This window comes from Dasypus novemcinctus, chromosome 17 (assembly GCF_030445035.2).
Source record: "Dasypus novemcinctus isolate mDasNov1 chromosome 17, mDasNov1.1.hap2, whole genome shotgun sequence".
NCBI lineage: Eukaryota > Metazoa > Chordata > Mammalia > Cingulata > Dasypodidae > Dasypus > Dasypus novemcinctus.
Window position 1 is genome coordinate 18,167,242 of NC_080689.1, and position 19,279 is coordinate 18,186,520.

The 19,279-nt window shown below is 54.5% G+C and overlaps 1 protein-coding gene across 1 annotated transcript in view; it reads right to left on the reverse strand.

Annotated features, from left to right (window-relative positions):
- The window catches only part of LOC101428818 (calpain-13), a 389,789-nt gene that overhangs the window by 224,289 nt on the left and 146,221 nt on the right, over nucleotides 1-19,279 (reverse strand). The window contains exon 3 of the mRNA XM_071208756.1: nucleotides 5,782-5,880. Coding sequence (XP_071064857.1) covers nucleotides 5,782-5,880 — 99 coding nt within the window. The remainder of the gene's footprint in view (nucleotides 1-5,781; nucleotides 5,881-19,279) is intronic.

Below are 19,279 nucleotides of genomic sequence, written 5' to 3' on the forward strand. Positions count from 1 at the left end.
ACTAGTATACATGGGAGAAGGAAACCCCAGAACCGAGGCCTGAGCCTGCTGTCAGGGCTCGCGGCTGCCCCCTCCACCCAGGGGGCTGGATGCGCACCACGCTCCGAAAACACCCGCAAAACCAACAACCAGCCCTCCAATCAGGGAGGGAGGGGCGAGGGAGCCGGCAGAGGAGAAAACCTGCTCGAAGAATAACCCCTAATGAGGTTTGATTACGGCTGCAGCTTCTGCATTCGATTCCCCCAAATCCCCGCCGGGTCTTTGAAATTCTAGAGTTCTCTTCTGCGAACATCAAAAGGTAAATCGCATGCAGGCTTCTCGCTGGTTGAACTGAGAGATGATTAGCGAATAAAAAAATGCCCAGGGTTTGAAAGATGGGGGAAAAAAATTCACCCTCCACCGTCAGCAGTAAAGTGCTAATTATACCATTTCCCGGGAACACCTGGCTTGTTGTTGCTCCTCTAATCAGAGCAATTGGAGCGGTGGTGGGGTCTCCACAAGGTGACAGGGACCCGGAGGGCCCGAGGCGGCACATGTGCTCTGGGCTCCTGGGAGCAGGAGGAGGAAAGTCGGGTCCGCAGAGGGCACCCCCGGGGCCGGCCCCTGCCACCTGCCCCCACACACACACCCCGTGGGCTCCCACGTTGCTTCCCTCTTTGCTCCCACAAATTCTTCCTCTAGCACACCTCACCACTCCTCTACAGCAGGGGCGCTTCACAAGGGGTCCCTGAGAGTGAACTGAAGTTCAGAAAATCGTTATCCTGGTGGGGACGTGTGGGTGGGGTAATCCGCAGGGTAGTGTGGACTTGGTAAGGGGTTGGTGATTGTCACCTGGCTGGGAAAGGGGTCTGTGGAAAATAAGAGGTTAAGAGCCCCTGCTCTGTAGCAGGGCAAACCCTCCGGCTCCTCCAGGGCCTGGCTGAGGATGTGCTTTTCCTTTGCTGTCCCCCTGCTCCGGCTGCCCCCTCCCTCCCTTTACAGGGTCTTAGCATGGGAGTGCATGTCCCCTCTCCCTGACAAACACGGGTCACCCTCGGCCTGGGCATCATTCCAGAACAGTGTCTCCTGTGGACAGCCCGCCCCCTTGCCAGAGAGCTGCACGCTCTGCACCTCGGCTGCCTGCCCACGACGCCCCAACCGTGAAGCCCTGGGGCAGGGGCCCTGGAGGCCGGGCTGCTCCGCCACCTGCTCGCTGTGCCATCGGGAGCGCGGCCCCGGTCCTCTCCCAGCCTGCGCTTTCTTCTGTAATTACATCTTCCTCGTAAATGCACACGATATTAATACTTGACCTACTTCACAGGCTTCTGTGCGTATGAAATGAGGAAATATATTTGAAATTGCTTTGCTGCTCCACGGTGCTCCAGGCAGGCAGGTTTTTATCAAAAGCTCCATAAACGCTGCTTGAAGGAAGGGCTGAGGCCGGCCAGTGGTAGCTGCGCTGTTCTGGAGTGACTTGGTTCTGGTGCTGATCCTGCACCCACTGTGCACTACCCGGGAGAGCTTGCACCAAGATTTCACCCATGCCTCGGCTGCACGTGGGAGAGCCTTCCACCCACCTCTCAGGCACAAGCTATGCACGCAAGCAGCTGCTCCTGCAACGTGCACATTGATAAGAATAATGATATTTAAGCTAATAGGAGTAACAGGCATGATTTTCAGCAGTGGTTCTCAAAGTATGTTCCCCACCCAGCTACCTCAGCATTGTTTAGGGACTGGACAGAAAGGCAAATGCTCAAGCCTTCCAGACCTACTGACTTAGATTCTGCGGGCATGGGGCCTGAGAAGCGGTGTTTCCACAAGCCCTCCAGCAGCCTCTGACTCCCGCTCAGCTGGGCAAGCCGCTGCCTTAGAACGCCACTGTCCCCACAGGCAGAGCGGCTCCTAACCACTCCTGCCACCCGCCGGGCACACCAGGGGCAGCCCTGCTCTCAGTCCTCTGCCTCTCTCAAGGCCTCAGACTTCTCCGCAAGGATGCGAGGAAGGTGCTGCTTTAACCCCTACGCGGAGAGGTTAAGGGGTCTACCCAGGGTCACACAGCTGGCCAGCATGGGCGGGGATGCAGGCACGTGGCCCTGTCTTACTCCCACCCGCCCTGCTAAACTGCCCTGCTCCATCTGGGGCACTGCAACAAAGGACATATAAAGCAATGACACGAGCTGCAGAGGCCTGGCGGCCGGGGAGGACAGAGCCCGCGGGGGAGGAAGGCAGCGCCAGCTCTTGGGCTGCACACACACAGCCGCGCGCTGTGAGGTCGGCTAAGGGAAGCCCTCGGCGGGTCTTATTTGCTCTCCTTAAGTGAGAAAAGCCCCTAATTCATCGTGGTTCTGATTGGTCCTGAAGCCCCACCCCACCTGCCTCCTCAGGCTGGCTCTGAAAGCCCCCCTACACCTTCCTGGACCCCGGGTCCCCCGAAGCTCGGGGGCTCGAGGCCAGAGGGCCCTGGCAGGGGTCGACGGAGAGGCCACGAGCTGGGCTTGGCGCGGGGCAGGTGTGGCGGGGAGGGAAGGGAGGGGGCCCCTGCGGTGCTGCTCAGTCCCTCGGGCATGTGTCCCTTGTGAGCACCTGACGGCAAGGACATTCGGAATTCTGGAAAGGTCAAGATGAAGCAAACCTCAGAGAGGACCATTTTGTTAATGACGAGAGAAAGGAAGTGCTCATTACTTAGCCCCCTCTCGCTGGCCAGCCATTTATTCGTGCAGCCGGGTGGGGAGTGAAAGGAGGCAGAGAGTCACAAGGCAGATGGTATGTGGCCGTGGAAGTTTCTGGAAGTTCTCTTTCCTGCCCCACCGCGGTCATTCCTGTCCTCCTAGCTGGCTGTTGGTCTGAGCCAGGAGGTCTGGCTCAAGTCGGAAGCTCCTAGGGGGCCGGAGGCAGGTCCTGGGCTCTCTCTGTCGACCGGCCGGCGACGTCTGGTGCGCCGCCTGGTGCTTCATGGACGCCTTCTGAAGAGGACGGTGTGGATGGGCCCTGCGCCTCCTCCAGGGTGCAGGGATGACAGGGCCCAGGCCTCGGTGCAGCCCCCGTGCGTCACTCCCACCCCAATGTCGGAAACCCTGTGTCGTAGCTGCTCCGCCTCCCGGGCCCTGGCTCTGGGCCTCAGGTCACCCCAGGCCCCACCGCAGGACAAGGCTTCAGCGAGGTAGAATGTGCTCTGTGGACACAAAGCTCCCGCACACTGAGCACAGAACCATTAAGTGTTGTCATCACTATCGTGATATAGAACGGGCAGGCAGAGGAGGGAGAACATCCCTTGGAGCTGGAAGTGAGGCATCTGAATGGTGACACAGGGGGAGGGAGGCGTGGGGGGCTGGGAGACCCCATGTCTCAAGGCCCCCGAAGGGCCCCAGGTCGTGCCCTGAGAAATGAGGTAGAACCTGACCGATGAGCGACGTCGTCATCACTGTTTTTACAGATGCGGTTAAGTGACCTGCCCAAGGTCACACAGCTGGGAAGAGGGAGGACTGGGTCCCACCAGGTCCTCCAACCACCTAGGGGGCCCTTGTAGGACTGCCCAATCCCCTTCCTTTAGAGCACTTGCTGGCAGCGCAGATACGGCTAAGGGTTACCAAGTGCTTGCGCCTGCAGCCCTTCACCTGGATGAGCCCATCTGGGCTCACGGTGACCCTAGGTGGCCCCCTGCACAGGTAATACCACACAGTTATCATTCCCAGCTCGGTAATGAGGAAACCGAGCTGGGAGAGGTTAAGAGAGGTGATTAAGACGCAGCCCCTGCAGTAACGGGCTCCCTGCTGCCGGCACTGGGAGAGGGCGGGGGATGCCGGGGGAGAGCCGAGGAAGCCCCCGACGGGCCATACGCTCAGCGTCACGTCTCCATGCTGCCCAAGTCCCCACAGAGACCCCGGCAGGGATGACCAGTGCGCTCATGGAGCAGTCACTACGCGTGGCCAGGAAGGCGGATGCCCTAAGCCTGCTGATTCCCGCGGCCAAGGGCGGAGCTCCAGGTCGGCAGCCGCTGGCAGCCACTCGCCTGCTCACCTGCAGAGCCCAGAAACGCCTTCCTCTTTTCACCAGAAGAGACTGAGGCAGATGGGCTCATCCCCACGCCTGATCCCCAGACACCCTCATGCCACGCACACATCAGAAACGCACTTTCTCAATGTACCATGTGGCCACGGTGACACTGACGGCACTTTGGGACTCTTGGCACTTCGTGGGGAAGTCCCACTCGAGCCAGGCAGCTGCCAGGGAAGGCAGAAGCCAACCCAGGCCCGGGGCTGGTGGGAGGCAGGTGCCACAGGCACTGAGCAGGAGCACACTGCCCCCTCGCTGGAAAGATCAGGCTGCCAGCAGGGGGTCTCTGCTGGGCCTCGGAGGCTGCGCTGGCCTTTCACAGGTGGAGCTGATGGCAGGGGCTTCCCCAGGGCCTGCAGCGGACCACACCTCCCATCGCAGACCTTTTGCCATTCCCTCTCTCCTGGAAATTCCCTGCCTGCCCAGGCCCTGCCCGGTTGGGAAGGAGGAAGAAAGTTTTGGGCTGTTTGATGGAAATGGCCAGAGGTTCTGCTGTCCCTGGTGTACTCTCTTTGGCTGCCTTTAAATCTCGTCTCCTCTGCAGAACTAGGGGGTTGTCTGAGAAGCTGGGAAGGGACTTGCCTGCCCTGTATCAGCAGATGGGCATGGAGGTGCTGTGGGCACGTCTCTGCAGGGCCCATCCTCCCCTCAGCCCTGCAGGGACCCCAGAGGTCCCGAAATGCCACCTCCGGGGACTAGTGTTGTCCAGTGAGGCCACCAAGAGGAGAGGCTCTGAAATAGGTGTGCAAAAGTTGGAAGCCTGCTTCCCCATCATCTGTTGAGTATGCTCGGACACTGGTTGTCTCCAAGTCTCAGTTTCCTCAGCTGTGACATGGGCACAGCAAGGGCTCCCCCAACTCTCCCAGCCCAGAGGAGGGCAGGCAGGGCAGGGCTGCTGCTGCTGCCATAGGAGTGAAGAAGCAGATGATGTTGAGGGAGAAGATAGCCGAAACAGCCAGAGTCTTCTGGAAACCGGGGCTGGGAATTCCAGCTAAGTCTTCAGGCCTGTGCTCCAAGCCTTCTGTAGGCAGCAGGGGCTGGGACCATTCTCTATCAAAACGCCATGCAGGAAGTGAATTTGGCCCAATGGATAGGGCATCTGCCTACCACACGGGAGGTCCACAGTTCAAGCCCGGGACCTCCTTGACCCCTGTGGAGCTGGCCCACGCGCAGTGCTGATGTGCACAAGGAGTGCCCTGTCACACAGGGGTGTCCCCCACGTAGGGGAGCCCCATGCACGAGGAGTGCACCCCGTAAGGAGAGCCTTCCAGTGTGAAAAAAGTGCAGCTTGCCCAGGAGTGGGGCCGCACGCACGGAAAAGCTAACACAACAAGATGATGCAACAACAACAGAAAAAAGAAACACAGATTCCGGATGCCACTGACAGGAATACAAGCAGACACAGAAGAACACACAGCGAATGGACACAGAGCAGACAACTGGGGGGGGGGAGTGGCAGGGAAAGGGAGAGAAAGTTTAAAAAACAAATAAATCTTTAAAAAAAATAAAAAGCCATGCAGGCCGCAGGCCACACCCACAGGGGTCACCTGTGAGAGGAAGAGCGGGGCCCAAACTAGGCGCCCTGAGCGCCCGAGAGGCTGCAGGAGAAGCGGGGCCTGGAACAGACGTCAGGCAGTGCGTAAAGCCAATGCTGAGGACTCCCCCGGGCGGCCCTGCCCCACCCGCTGGCGGCATGGCGGACGCCCACCCAGGAAGCGCTGGGCAGGACCCAACCCCGGGCCGTCTTACCTGCGCACGGTGCGGAGCAGGGCGGAGCGGGCCTCGTTGTGGAAGGTGATGATGATGCTGGTGGGCGGGAGCTTCTCACAGTATATCAGCATGGAGCACCTGGGGGGAGAGGCAGCAGGACAGGTAAGACCCCTGGGCACGAAGCCAGCCCAAAGGGCCAGCACCGGGGCCATCGTGGGACTCCCCCTTGGGACCGATGCCTGGCACTGGGGAGGCCTCCCCGCTGCAGCCGTGGCTAAGATCCCAGGGGGTCCTGAGAGCGCCGAGCAAGCGTCGAGAATGACTGAAGCTAACTTTCCCCCCACCTGGGGGGCATTAGGGCTTGCAGTCAAATTAAATTGATACAGAGAAATCTATCTGTGCTAAATACACCAAAGGCCAAGTCTTGAGCTTCCCAGCCTGTGAGCTGCCAGCACTTCTGCCCGTGCCTCTGGGCACAGCGCAGGTCCCAGCCTGCAGAGGACCCTCCTCCTTCAAGGCCCAAAGCCCCAGCCCACCCAGTCCCGCTGCCCCCGTCCCAGCCCTTCCCCACCTAAATCTGACTTGTTCCAAGTGGCAGAGCCCTAAAATCCTGGCATGAGCAATAAAACCCATCTCAAAGCTTTCCTTTCCACGTGTCCCGGATTATTTTGTATGACAATTACATCTGGGGTAATTTCAATTTAATACCTCGCTGCAAGTGAAAATTGTAGCCTGCAGCCTGAAAATGACTATAATAATGAAAATAAACCTGCCAAGTGAGGCTGGTGCCACCAGGGGCTATCGCTGGGTAAATGCTTCCTCCTGTTCCACGCTATTTCAGAAGTTGTCCAATTATGGGGGAGGTGGGTGTTAAAGAGGAAATAAATAACAGATGTTTGGGGAGTCAAACACTTGTTTTCCAGTTTCTTCCTAGGCCAGGACTTTTAATTTGGGGTCCTGAGACTCAAGGATGGGCTTCCAGGGGACAGGACCCCTCCGAAGTTGCCAGCAAACCTGTAAATGTCCATTTTTGTTGGGGGAACATAGTTCTCAGTTTTCAATAGATTTCCAAGGAAGTTTGAGCTTAAAACACAAGAACCTCAGCCCCAGACCAAGCGGCCTGATGTTCCTTGGGCCCCCCCGATAATTCTAAAGTTCTTTTCTGCAAGAACCAGCACTGCAGGTGCCCGGTGTTGGCCAGCGAACATATTCAACGAGAAAGCCCAGGAGCTGGAGCCCCTGTCCAGGGGCTGCTGGGCTTGGGTCCTCCGCGGGGCCAAGAGTTGAGGAAGGACGGCCCAGAGGAAGAGACGGGGAAGAGGGAAGCTAGGACCTTCGAGAGCCTCCTCACCCCGCCTTGTTAGTGCCCCCTAATAAAATCCTCCCGAATCCACCCCTCCGCTCCAGTCCATGACCGCAGTTCCAAGATCTGTCACTCCTCACGGGGATGACTGTAGCAGCCACTTTGGCCAGTCTTGCTGCCTCCAGCTCCCCCTGCCAGGCATATCTGATCCTCCACACAGTTCCTCTGGCTTAAAACCCTCCAGTGTCTCCTGATGTATAAGCCCAAACACCTGGTCCAACCTTCAAGATCTTCCACAATTGCAGCCTCCTCTGCTCTTATCACTTCTTATTATTTTTCACTCCATTCTGGATGGAGGAATGTCCTTCCTCCTTTCTCCATCCGAGGTGCTCCTATTCATCCTATAAAACCCAAAGCAAATATCCCCTCTGCTGTCCAGGCATTCCACATGCCCCAAGACAGGTCAACATCTGTCCTTTGTGCTTCCATCTCTCTCGTCTAACACCACCAGTGATGAGGCTATCAGTCCCAATCGACTACAAGCTCTCCTAGGGGAGGACTCGTGGCCTTGTCTACTTCTGTGATCCCACAGCAGGATTTCAGTATACCAGCTGTCCATTCACAAAGGTCAGGAGAAAGGACGTCAGGAAATATGTCCCTAGGAGAGCTGAAAATTAGAGTCGGCTTCCAGCACTTATCACTGCATCAGGGCCAGCTCCCATGACCAACAGAATACACTGGAAGCCACAGTGTGGGGTGTCAGCGCACTGCAGGCTCCTCCTCGGTCCCCTGGAAGGACAGCGGCTGCCCTGCCCGTGGAGAGAGGCCCTGGAGGAGAGGCAGGGAGGCCGCCGAGCCCCCTGGCAGGGGCCGCCCGCCGAGGATGACTGCAGCCCCTTTACAACCCTGGCTGCCGCTGTACGCGGAGGTTCCGAGGCAGATCCATCTGGCCGGGACGCCGCGGATTCCCCACCCACAGGGACCGTGAGAGCGCCAGTGATGATGTTGCTTCAAGCCACTAAGTTTTGGGGCCATTTGTTATGTATTAGATAATGAATAAAAAGGAAGGCCAATGCACTGAAACCGCCGTCAGTGAGAAGGGGCTTGGCCTCTCAGGCCCGGGGGCACCTGCTGTCCCGGACCTGCCTGTGGGGGGGTGCAGATCCAACTGAGCTGGGGAGGGAGGGGTGGGGGGGGCCGGTCCTTGCCTGGCCCAGGACGGGGCAAGGGGCTTGGGAGCCCTGGGCAGAGCACGAGGCCGCAGAGGGCACAGCCAGCAGCCTAGGAGGCTAGAGGAAGGGAACACAGTGCAGGCACGAGCAGGGCCCCAGACTCGCCCAGGTGTGGTTATGGGGCGGGACGAGAGAGAGGGGCTCAGACGCCTGCCGCTGCTGCGGCTGCAGCACACCAAGCTCCACAGCTGCTCGGCCCCCGGCCCGCGGGGTGATGCCGTGAGACCCCCTTGCAGGGGCCTGGGCACTTCCTGGGGCGCGGCTTCTCCTTCACGCCCCGGGAGGGGCCCCAAGCCCAGCTCAGGGGCACGTGGTGATCCTGGGAGAGATTTAGGGGCCAGGGGCCACACTGCCTGCCGTGGAGCATCTGGCCAGGGGGACAGGGGGGGATCAGCCCACGAGCCAGGGGAGCTGGCAGAGGGGGGCTGTCACCCCACTGGGGGTGGAGGAGAAGGTCAAGGGGCAGGACAGGACGGGGTGGGGCATCACAGGCTCAGCGAGGATGTTCCTAGAACACCGGCCTGGGGGCCCAGATGCCCCGGCCAGATGTGGGACACTGCGCCGGTGACCCACCTCCCCGGGATGCTGTCTGCTCGTCTGTATAGCAGAGGCGCCGGCCCAAACCTCTCCTGCCAAAGCTGCAGGTTCTCACTGCGTGGTAACCAGAAGCCGATGGTAGCAGACAGTCAGGAAGCACGGGCCAGTTAAGCGGAAAGTCACGAAGTCGTTCTGTAGCTGAGGCTCAGCTGGGAGCCTGGACCTCTGGCTTTATGTTTCCAGCCTCACTTTCCTCCGCTGTAAAATGGACATACTGATTCTTAACCTGCAGAGTTCTCCCCAGGTTATTACTATGGTGAGTGATAGAAGATGCTTGACCATTAATAGCACCAGTAGCAGTAGTATTTTTTTTATGATTATTTAATTTATTTCTCTCCCTTCCCCCCATTATCTGCTCTCTGTGTCCATTTACTGTGTATTTGGTGTTTGCTTGCATTCTTGCCGTGCAGCACAGGGAAACTGGTCACTTCTTTTGTTGCATCATCTCGCTGCATCAGCTCTGTGTGTGGCACCTCTCCTGGGCTTTTTCCATGCAGGGCAGCTCTCCTCGCGGGTTGTACTCCTTGCGCGTGGGGGCACCCCTGCGTGGCACGGCACTCCTTGTGCACATCAGCGCTGTGCGTGGGCCAGCTCCACACGGGTCAAGGAGGCCCTGAGGATCGAATCCTGGTCCCTCCATATGGTAGGCAGACGTTCTATTAGTTGAGCCACAACCACTTCGCAGCAGTATTTTAAAATCAAGTCCAAACCTGCAGACAACTCCTCTGGACCCTAGGGGAGTGCTGTCTTTGGCAGGAGGCCCCATCCTGTCCAATCAGAGGGACCAGGGGACACAGAGAGGTGAGAGGAGAAAGTGGGGACAAAGAGCGCTGTCGATGCTGGTGAAGAGGACCTGGGCTCTGACGCCAGACAGACCTGGATTTGAATCTGGATGTGCCAAGAACTGGCTGTTTGTGCCTCTGATGTGTCATTTACCTTCTCCGAGCCTTGCTGCCAAGGTTGTCCCCTGTCGAGTGGGGACAAACCCCTCTCCTCGGGGCTCGCTGTGATGCCTGGGAAAATGCGTGCAGAGCCCCCGTGTTTAACTGCACAGAGGAAAAGGCAGCTGAAAGGACCCTCACCACACGGGAGCGGCCGGCCCAGCCTCCAGGCACCGCACAGAGCCTAGGCGCAGAATCACACACCCTGGAGACACCCAGCCCAGCCTCCCAAACTGGGCAGGATGGCCGTGCCCCAGGGCACTGAGCTGCTCTGAGCCTCTCGCAGGCTCTGTGCCTGCAGAATAAAGGACGGCGGGAGCCTGTCCTTGAGGCTCCTCCCATGTGCACAGGCCCAGGAGGGCAGGCAGGAGGGCCTGGAACCTTCCTTCTGGCCCAGCTGACCACTCACGGAGCCCTTGCTTGTGCCTGGTCTCCTCTAACGTCACAACACCCTGGCGAGTATCTCCACCGTAAGGATGAGAAAATCTGAGCCTTTGGCTCTCACTCAAGGCCACACAGCTGGTGGGTGACTGGGCTTAGCTGAGCGCAGGTACCGGGACTCTTGCTCTGATGCCTGTCCCTGGTAAACTCTCCACGGTCAAGGACCTGGAGGACTTGGCAATGGAGCTGGAGCAGGGCCTCTAGCCCCCGTGCACGGGCCACTTACTATCCAAGACCCACAGCCCCGCTTAGCAACTGACCCTGGCTGAGAGGCGAGAAGAATCCTCTAAACTGGACACCGAGAGGAGTCGCTGCCCAGACGTGGGCTTTCTAGGAGAGGGATTGTAAAGATCAATCCCAGAGCGAGACCTGTTAGGGCATGAGGGAAATGAAAAGCATTGTGACCCAGTGCTGGTGGACAAAGAGAGAGCGTGTTCATCAGTTATTAAAAATTCAGAGGCTTTTCCAGAGAGAAAAGCAAGCGAGCAAGAGAGATGGGTGTGGGGGACACCCCAGGGCTCTCCTGGAACCAGGGAGAGGGGCAGGTGCTGCTGTGAGAAGGCAGGTTCTCGGAGCTACCCGGCAGCTCAGGAGTAACATGCGGTCCTCCCATCTGATTCTTGACATGGAGTTGGGTTTTTGTTTTACAAAGAAGGAAGCAACGAAGTCTCTCAATGTCTCCGAGTTCAAGGGAAACTTGAGTGCTTTCCGGACTGTCGATCTCTTGAGTGTTCTGTGTCACTGATTGGCAAGTGAGGCTTCCAGAGGACAGTGGTTAGATGCCCGCCCCAGGGCACCAGGTGTAAGCATCTCCCTGCCCCTCTCTCCACCAGCCAATCACCGCGCACCGCCAGCCCCGGCTCCTGGACACGCGACAGCTTGGGCATGTCAGCAGCACAGAGTGACGACTGCTGTCAGCTGTCACAGTCCTGGGATGATGTGCTTATTTTATTAGGCCAGCTTGTTAAACACTGGCAGTCACCCTGAAGGGAAATGCTGTCCTGTCGCTGTCCTGCACATTGCATCAGTGAACAGCTGAGGCTCCCCATGGCTCCTGGGCTGGCCCGCTGGGGCTGGACCCAAGGCCTCTGACTGCCAGGCACACAGTCTCCCTCCTACCTTGTGCTGCCTTCATGGGAGAAAAGACTTGGGTATAAATTGTACATATCCGGGATTTTAATCTCAGGCATCGAAACGGGAGGGAGTGTTGGAGAGACAGACCAAGTCACTGACGCTGAGCGGAGGCGCTCGTTAGGGTTACTAAAATGCCTAAGTAGAGGAGAGCTGCCCCAGCCCCTCCTGAATTACCCACAGCTCCAAGCCTGAGCAAAGCAACTTCTGAAGGGAGGAGACCAAGGACAGGAGACAGTCAAGGGGACGGTCAAACAGCCTGATGTGCAGAAATCAGAAGGGCCTGGGACGGGACGCACTAGCGTCAAACGTCGGTGGCTAAGAAGGCTGGCAGTCGCTTCACTTCTCTAAGGTTCAGTGTCCCGATTTCAAGTGGTGACAATCTCCATGTCATGGGATGTTTTCCAACTACTTCTTGTGGAGCCCCGATGGCCAGGTTATGCTCACAATAACCCCAGGAGATGGCTACTGTTCTGTGAATTCCCCAGTGAGGAAACTGAGGCCCAGGGATGTAAGCCAGACAGCTGGAGAAGGGGATGTGAAGCCAGCCAGCGGGCCCAGGGTGCTGCTCTCTCACCCACACGATCAAGCCCCTGGCCTGGATTGTTCTAAGGATCAGGGTGGACGCCGGCCTGCCCTGTTTCTCAGCATAAGGGCTCTTCCATGCCCCTGTGGGCCTGTGTCCACACGCTAGTCACTACCTGAAGAAGCAGATTCCACTCAGCTCTGGAAATCAGCATTTGCAATGACCTGCCCAAAAGGGGGAAACAAGCTGCTGCGCCTGGTAGGGAAGCTGCTGGCTGAGCCAGCGCAGGGGCAGCCTCAGAGGCTCCCATCCTCTGCCCAAATGGAGCTAGGAAGTGTGGGCGAGGAGAAGCCCGCGAGGCGGCCCTGGGTGAACGGCTCACGTTAACAGCTGTTCCCCACATAGAAAGCTGCAGCTCATTCCTCCAATTGCTGCAGTTCCGAAGCCACCCGTAGAGGTCAGAGCCAGGCAGAGAAAATCAATGGGACTTGAGAGCCCCAAAGGCCCCGGGAAACAACGGGCAAAAGACAGGGTGGGGAAAGAACTCTGAGTATCTTAGTTAGCCAGGGCCACCACGACAGGCACCACGTAGTGGGTTAGCTTAGAGGACAGGCAATGATTGCCCCAAGATTTAGCAGGCTAGAAAGGTGAAACTCAAGGAGGTTGGCCCGACCACGCTTTCCCCCACGTCCGTAGCCTTCTGGTGGTTCCTCGTGGCCGCCCTCGGCTTCCCGGGTTGCATCTCTCCCGCCCTCCCTAAGGACTCCAGCCTCTTCCGGTGTGGCCTTCGCCGAGTCGGAATTTCCTCTCTTAGTTAGGTCCAGCCTCATGCAGTTTGTCCATACCCAAAAGGATCTTCAAAGGGCCTGTTCGCCCTTAACATATTCGAAGGCACGGTGTACAGATGGGTTCACGCCCACCGGAAGACGCGTTAAGATGGGCAGCAGGTCTTGTTGGGGCACGTGGTTCGGTCCCCCGCGGCCCCCAGGCAGCGGCGCTCTGTGGATCCCCCTCTCTTACTTCCTTCTCAACTGCATCCCCCGCGACCCTGACCAGGCCTTGTGGAGAGTGGTATCTGCTCCTGCCCCTGGACCCAACCTAGAGCTGATGTGTGGGAGGAAGAAAGGACGAGAGGGACAACACTCGGCTCAGTGACCTTTCCAGAATGCCGTTCCCCCGGGACAGGATCAAGAACTTGCTGCGGGCTTTTAGAATCATAGATTTGTTTGTGAAAAGCTGAGAAATCAAATATATCCCCAGCTCAGTTCAAGGTAAGGAAGTCTGCTCTCAACTATAAGCAGAAGGAAAAAAAGAAAATGCCAAATCCATGCCTGGCCCTAGGTTCAAACAACTCTTTAGAAGAGAAAAAATTCCAGCAGTATAAAACATGGGACAACTGTAAAACCAGAAATTTCTTTTAATCTCATTTCATGCGCAACACTGATTTACTATAAGACATGAAATTTTTATTTCATGTCAATTTCACTGGGATTTCACATGCAGATTAATTTGTTCATTCAGATAAACATATATTGCTATGTCTTGCCTCAACAGCCCCCCTCACTTAGTATTACAGAAATCTTGTGTCACATAAAAGAACACTTAAAATAATGGTGAGATTTGCTGTTCTATAACACTGCCACATTTGAACTGCTGAGCATGTCACTAAATCCCACTATGCCAGGAAGGGGAGAAGTGGGACAAAGCAGGGAAGTGAATTGCTTAGGAATGTGGGCACTGCAGCCGACTGCTTTCAAAGATGGCCCTCAATGCCCACCTCCTCTTGAGTGTGCACTGAACCTGGTGACTTGTTTCTAAGTACCAGCATATAGCAAAAGTGATGGAAGTGTCAATTTGGTGATTAGGCTACAAAAGGCTTGGATTCCCTGCTTTTCACTGAGCATGCATTGAGGATGCAATCAACCATGTTAGAGGTCCACGTGGCAGGGAACAGAGTGTGGCCTCCGGTCCACTGCCCACAAAGGACTGACTCCTGCCAATGACCACATGTGTGAGCTCAGCAGCACATCCTCCCCTGGGTGAGGCTTGAGCTGACCGCAGCCTCAGACTGCTGTCAGTGGAGACAGCGAGGTCTGGACCCACCTAAGCCAGCCCTGGATTCCTGACCCTTAGAACGGTGACATGGTAAACTCTGTGGTGTTAAGCCACTAAGTTTGGATGTAATTTGTTACATGGTACCATGTGATGAATCCAAGCACTTTTAGCTACCTAAAAAACAAGACTGTCAGTGTTTCTCACTCCCCTGGGGCGGAAGGTAAATTCCCTTGGGTACTTTGTAGAAGAGTAGCATGATGGTATCATGAGCCCCCCACAAGTTCCCAGAGGCCCCAGAGGACCCTACATCCATGCTCAGCTGGCTTCCATTCCATAAGATGTTGCTAGATTGCTAGATACAAGATGTCTTTGGGGCCCCTACAACCAGAGGGAAGTTCTCCAGTAGTCTCTCTTGGGGTTGTTCTAAACTTATAGATCCAACTCCCTCAAAGGCTCCTCATCCTAAGCAGAAAAGAGGAAATCATTCAAATAACTCTTTTCTCACTTCTTCCAGGAATGGTACATAGCTGTCACCCTTCCAAAAGTTTAGAGAAATTCATTGATTTCATATGATGAATGCCCTAGGGCATGAGGGCTTGTCTTGTCTTGCAGAAGCCAGGTTAAGAAAGGCGGACTTGGACTTTATCAGAGACATTCCTCTATTCCAGGAGCACAAGGCCACTGGGCAGGGGACTAGGTCTCAGGCTGGGCCCATCTAGGTCATGGCCACATCCTTGGTGGAATCCATCTGCCATGTCAGCTCAAGGTCTGCTTCATGTCTTGTTCCTTGAAGAACATCCTAGACTTCTTAGTGACCTACCTCTAGTAGCATCAGATTTATAAGAAAGTCCCATCTTGACAGTTCCAGGGTATTTCAACTATCAGATTAATTGTTGGATATAGATTAGAATAGTGATACCAGAAGAAAGTATTCTCCACTGAGTCTTTCCTGATAACCCGGGAGCCTAACTGGTGATGGGTGGTGGGTGGGGGGGTTGTCATAAGAGGGCACATTGTCTGGACTTCCCTAAGGGCACAGTTTCTGTCTCTATTTTGGAGTCAACAGCAGCTGGAGGACGGTTTTCTCTAACTCCAGGCAAACTCCTGGGTTCCTGCAATACTGGACTGGAAGTGACCATAGAAGATCATTCAACTAGGTAGGGCCCTATGCTGCGTGCTGTGTGTGCTCTGCAGATAGAGTGCACAAAGGTCAAACACGTCTGCTAAATAGTAAATACAGGCTAAATACTGGATTACCTTTCTGGGGATACACCAATGCACATTAACATTAAAGGTTCTGAAAGTTCTGCTAGCCTACAGTTTAGCAAACTTTGACCTCAAAGCCTGTCCCTGTCCCCACCCTTGCACCTCATTATTATTTTCCCCCAACATACAATCTTCACACACAGTGGGAATTCAAATATTTAATGGAAAGATATTGAGCAAATCATACCACTTAACATTCTATTAAACAGAGTTAACATTCTATCAAACACAGGTTTAGAAAACGTCAGCTCCTCCTCCCTCCTTTTTCACGATGAAGAGACTGAGACTCAAACAGTGAACTGGTCTGCTCAAGGTCACCTTGCTGGCTAGTGGCAGAGATCCTCTGGTGCTTAGCAGTGAACTTCCTCAGTTTCCTTTAGGCACTTAGACCTGGGAGCCCCAGTCAGATGGTGCCACTCTCTCACCCAAAAATACCCCTACTAAGGTCCCATGACTTAATTATGTTGCTACATCTCGTGAAGCTTTTCAGTTCTATCTTGTCATCTCTGTAGCATTTGGCATTGAAGGTCACACATTTTATTAAATGCTCAGCACTCTGCCCTTGGCTTTGGAGAAATCAACCTACAGTAGCTACCCTCTTCTTAAGCTGTTTTCTCTTGGTGTTCCTCCTTTCCCTTCCTTCATCTTTTTTTTCTTTTGCTCATTGTCTGCTCTGTTGTTTTTACTGGTTGTTTGTTTTCTTTAGGAGGCACTGGAACAGAACCCAGGTCCTCCCATGTGGGAGGCAGGTGTTCAACTGCTCGACCACATCTACTCTCTCCTTCCTTCATCTTATATTCCAGTACTACCAAAAAAATTCTTTCCTATGTCTTCATCTTCCCAAATCTTTATACTGTCTCTGGATTATCACTCTTGTTTCTACGTCTTCAACTTCCTAGCTGTTTGCTAATTACCATAAACTTAACCCAAATCCTGAGAAGTATCTTCTTTTGAATGTCCCATGGAGATGTTCGCACACCCTCTGCCAAACCTGCAGGCCTTCTGTGACCCCCACCTCACCATCCCATCCACCATTTTCCCAGACCCAAGAGCCTGAGTAATGCTGCCTCTCCCTGCCCCACACCCAGTCTAATTAAACCTCATCCTACCAGTTTCTCCTTATCTCTCCACCTGGCTATTTCCCTACTTTCCAATCCCGTCTTTTGTGGATTACTGCAGCAACTTCCTAACAGGCTTTATCTCCTTCCAATCTATCCTGCACACTGCAGCTAGAAAGATCTTTCAAAGCTGCAAATCTTTAAAACCTTTCAGTGCTTCCCAATTGCGCACACAATAAAGCTTAAACTCCTCTCCATGGCTTAACGTCCTCAGCGACCTGGCACCACTTCAGCTGATCTCTTATTCCTCACCCTCAAAGCTCTAGCCACTTTCTGCGTGACCTCTGGCCTCGGAAGGCACTTTCTCTCTATGCCTGAAATTGTTTCTCCTCTCTTCTGAGACCTGGCTGTTTCTTCCTCTTCTCGAATCAGCTTGTAATGCTTCTCCTGGAAAGCATTTCATGATGCTGCAAGGCTCCTTCAATGTGCTCCCTGAAGACTCTGCAATCACCCATCTCATAATTATTTCCCAGGAGTATAATTATTCCATATTATTCCAGCCTCCTCTACTGACAGCAAGGCCGGTACCTTTCCCAGAGCTGTGCCCTTAGCACCCAGACAGGGTGGACAGACAACAAACGTCTGATGAACGAGTATGTGGATTAGTGGGGGAGAGGTGGGCAAGGTTTCCCTGGGGTCACAGCTGAAGGGAACAATGTCCTTTACCAAGGTACAGGCGACTCCAGCTCAAGGAAGCTGCAGAGCTGTAAGCTGAGTGAGGTGCCAAGGTCGTCATCCTGAGAAGAGAGACCACACAGTCACCAAAACCAGGAGTCCAGAAGCTGGAGCATGGAGTTGTGGCTGGGAGAAGAGGGAGCATGGGCTAAGGCTGTCCTGGGCAGACATCAGGGACAGGCACCTGGTGACAGAGGACAGCTCTAAGCATTTTCTCTAGCTTTGGAATTATATAGCTGGGTTCAAAGTGCTGGGGACGACATTCTCTGGTATCAAAGTCCCAGGTACCATGCACCACATTTCCTCCAATGAGAGAGGGAGAGACTGCGCCTGTCACATGGGACTCAGGCACTCCCCGCTCCTCATCTGCACCATCCAGTCCACAGCCACTTCCCACACCAGGCTATGGAGACCTGCAATGTGTCTGATTCAAAAGGATATACTGTAAGTTTAAAATATATGCAAGATTTCAAAGACAGTATGAAAAAAGAATGTAAAATATTCCCTTTGTAATTTTTTACATTCAGATATATCAGGTTAAATAAAGTACTAAAATTAGTTTCACTGGTTTTTTTTTTACTTTTCATTTTTTAATGTGGCTACTAGAGAATGAAAACTTACCCTATGTAGCTCATGTCTCCTTCTATTGGACACCGTTGTCTGACGTAGTAACTGAACATTAATTATATATGAATGTATATAGCAACGGTTTCCAGACTTTGGGATTTTTTTGTATGACTAAAATTACAGAGATCATTATTAGGCTTCTAACATTTTGTTTTGCAAGAAAGAATACCTTTAAAATTCTCACCACCTACCCTCATCATCATTTCATAAAAGAAAGGGTATTTAAACACCAGAGAGGACCATAATCTCAGAATACCAAAAACTCCTCTAAATTGCAAAATTTAGCTTTAAGAAACTCTCTCTCTTTGCCTCTTCTGCCCTCTACTCCATGGATCAGACAGGCACTGATTTATCAATGGCATCTGAAACTACCGTGCAAGGGCTTGTTGAACTAAATCATCCCAAGCCTCCGTCTGACCACCTCTGCAGACGCCATCAACACAGAACCCGGCAGACAGGACACCTCCCCGGCTCTGCTCTGCAAACAGCAGTCCCAACCCTGCTGTTGGGTGCTACTGAGGCTGACAGTCTGTGCTCCCATTTGTCCCTCCTGCCAGGGCTTCCAGGCTCTGAGCACACACCGGGCTTGGAGCATGTGGGCAATTCTGGCTGCATTTAGAGCCCTCCTTGGAAAGGCTGTTGCTTCACTATGCACCAGAGGGCCTTCATTTTTCCAGACAACTAAGCATGGTCTCCTAAGTTGACTGGCCCCTTCGAAGAGAGAGGGTGGTGAGGTTTGGAGGATGCCGTGGGGAGGCAGCTGCTCCTTCTACACAGGAAGATGAGCAGCTCTGGAGCTGAGAAGCGGCTTCTCTTGGGACGCTGCCAGGAACACCCAAGTGGGCGGGCGCCCAGCCCCACCTGGACGGCCGTGTGCAGAGAGTGCTCTCCAGGGGCCCATGCAGCATCTGGCTGGGACCAGGAAGTGTGGAGGGGGCCAGGGGTGATTTTTGAAATGTTTCCTGCAAAAGATTCCTTGGCGTGCGGGACCAGAGCTCCTACAGGCCTTCTTTTAACCCTGGTTGAGTCACGCTGTACAACAGTGATAAAAGATCGCATTTATTAAGCCCTTACGATGTTCCAAGTGCTTCTCCAAGCTTTACTGCTTCTCTCATCGTGGAGGAGACTGTGAGGTCCCAGTTAGTAAGCAGCAGAGTCTAGATATAAAACCAGATGCTCTGGCCCCAGGTCTGGGCTCTCAAATGCTCCACTAGACCCCCTTCTGATGGTGCCCCAGACTGATTGGCTCCCAAAGCTTTATTTCATAAAAGCCTTTCTCTCAGCCTTTTGTCTTGATGAGAAGACTGCATGCTGGAAGGTTCTGGAAAGATGGAAAACCACAGGTCTGGCTGTCCCCCACCTGGTGAAAAATGACTTGTGCCCTTGATATTCCCTGAGCTATTTCAGGACACATCTCAGACTCTCCAGCTGAAGGATCAGAGAAGAAGCAGTCCCTCCTACCTGAAGAGGGGAGATTCCTCTGCCTGAAGCAGCCGAGGTTAGACCTGAAGCCCAAGGACAGCAGAGCTGCAGCGAGACGGCCCACTGAGCTTGGCAGTGGTCTGCTGAGGGCCAAGTGCCACCTCGTCTTCTCTGGTGGACTCACAGCAGTGCGCCCTTCTGGA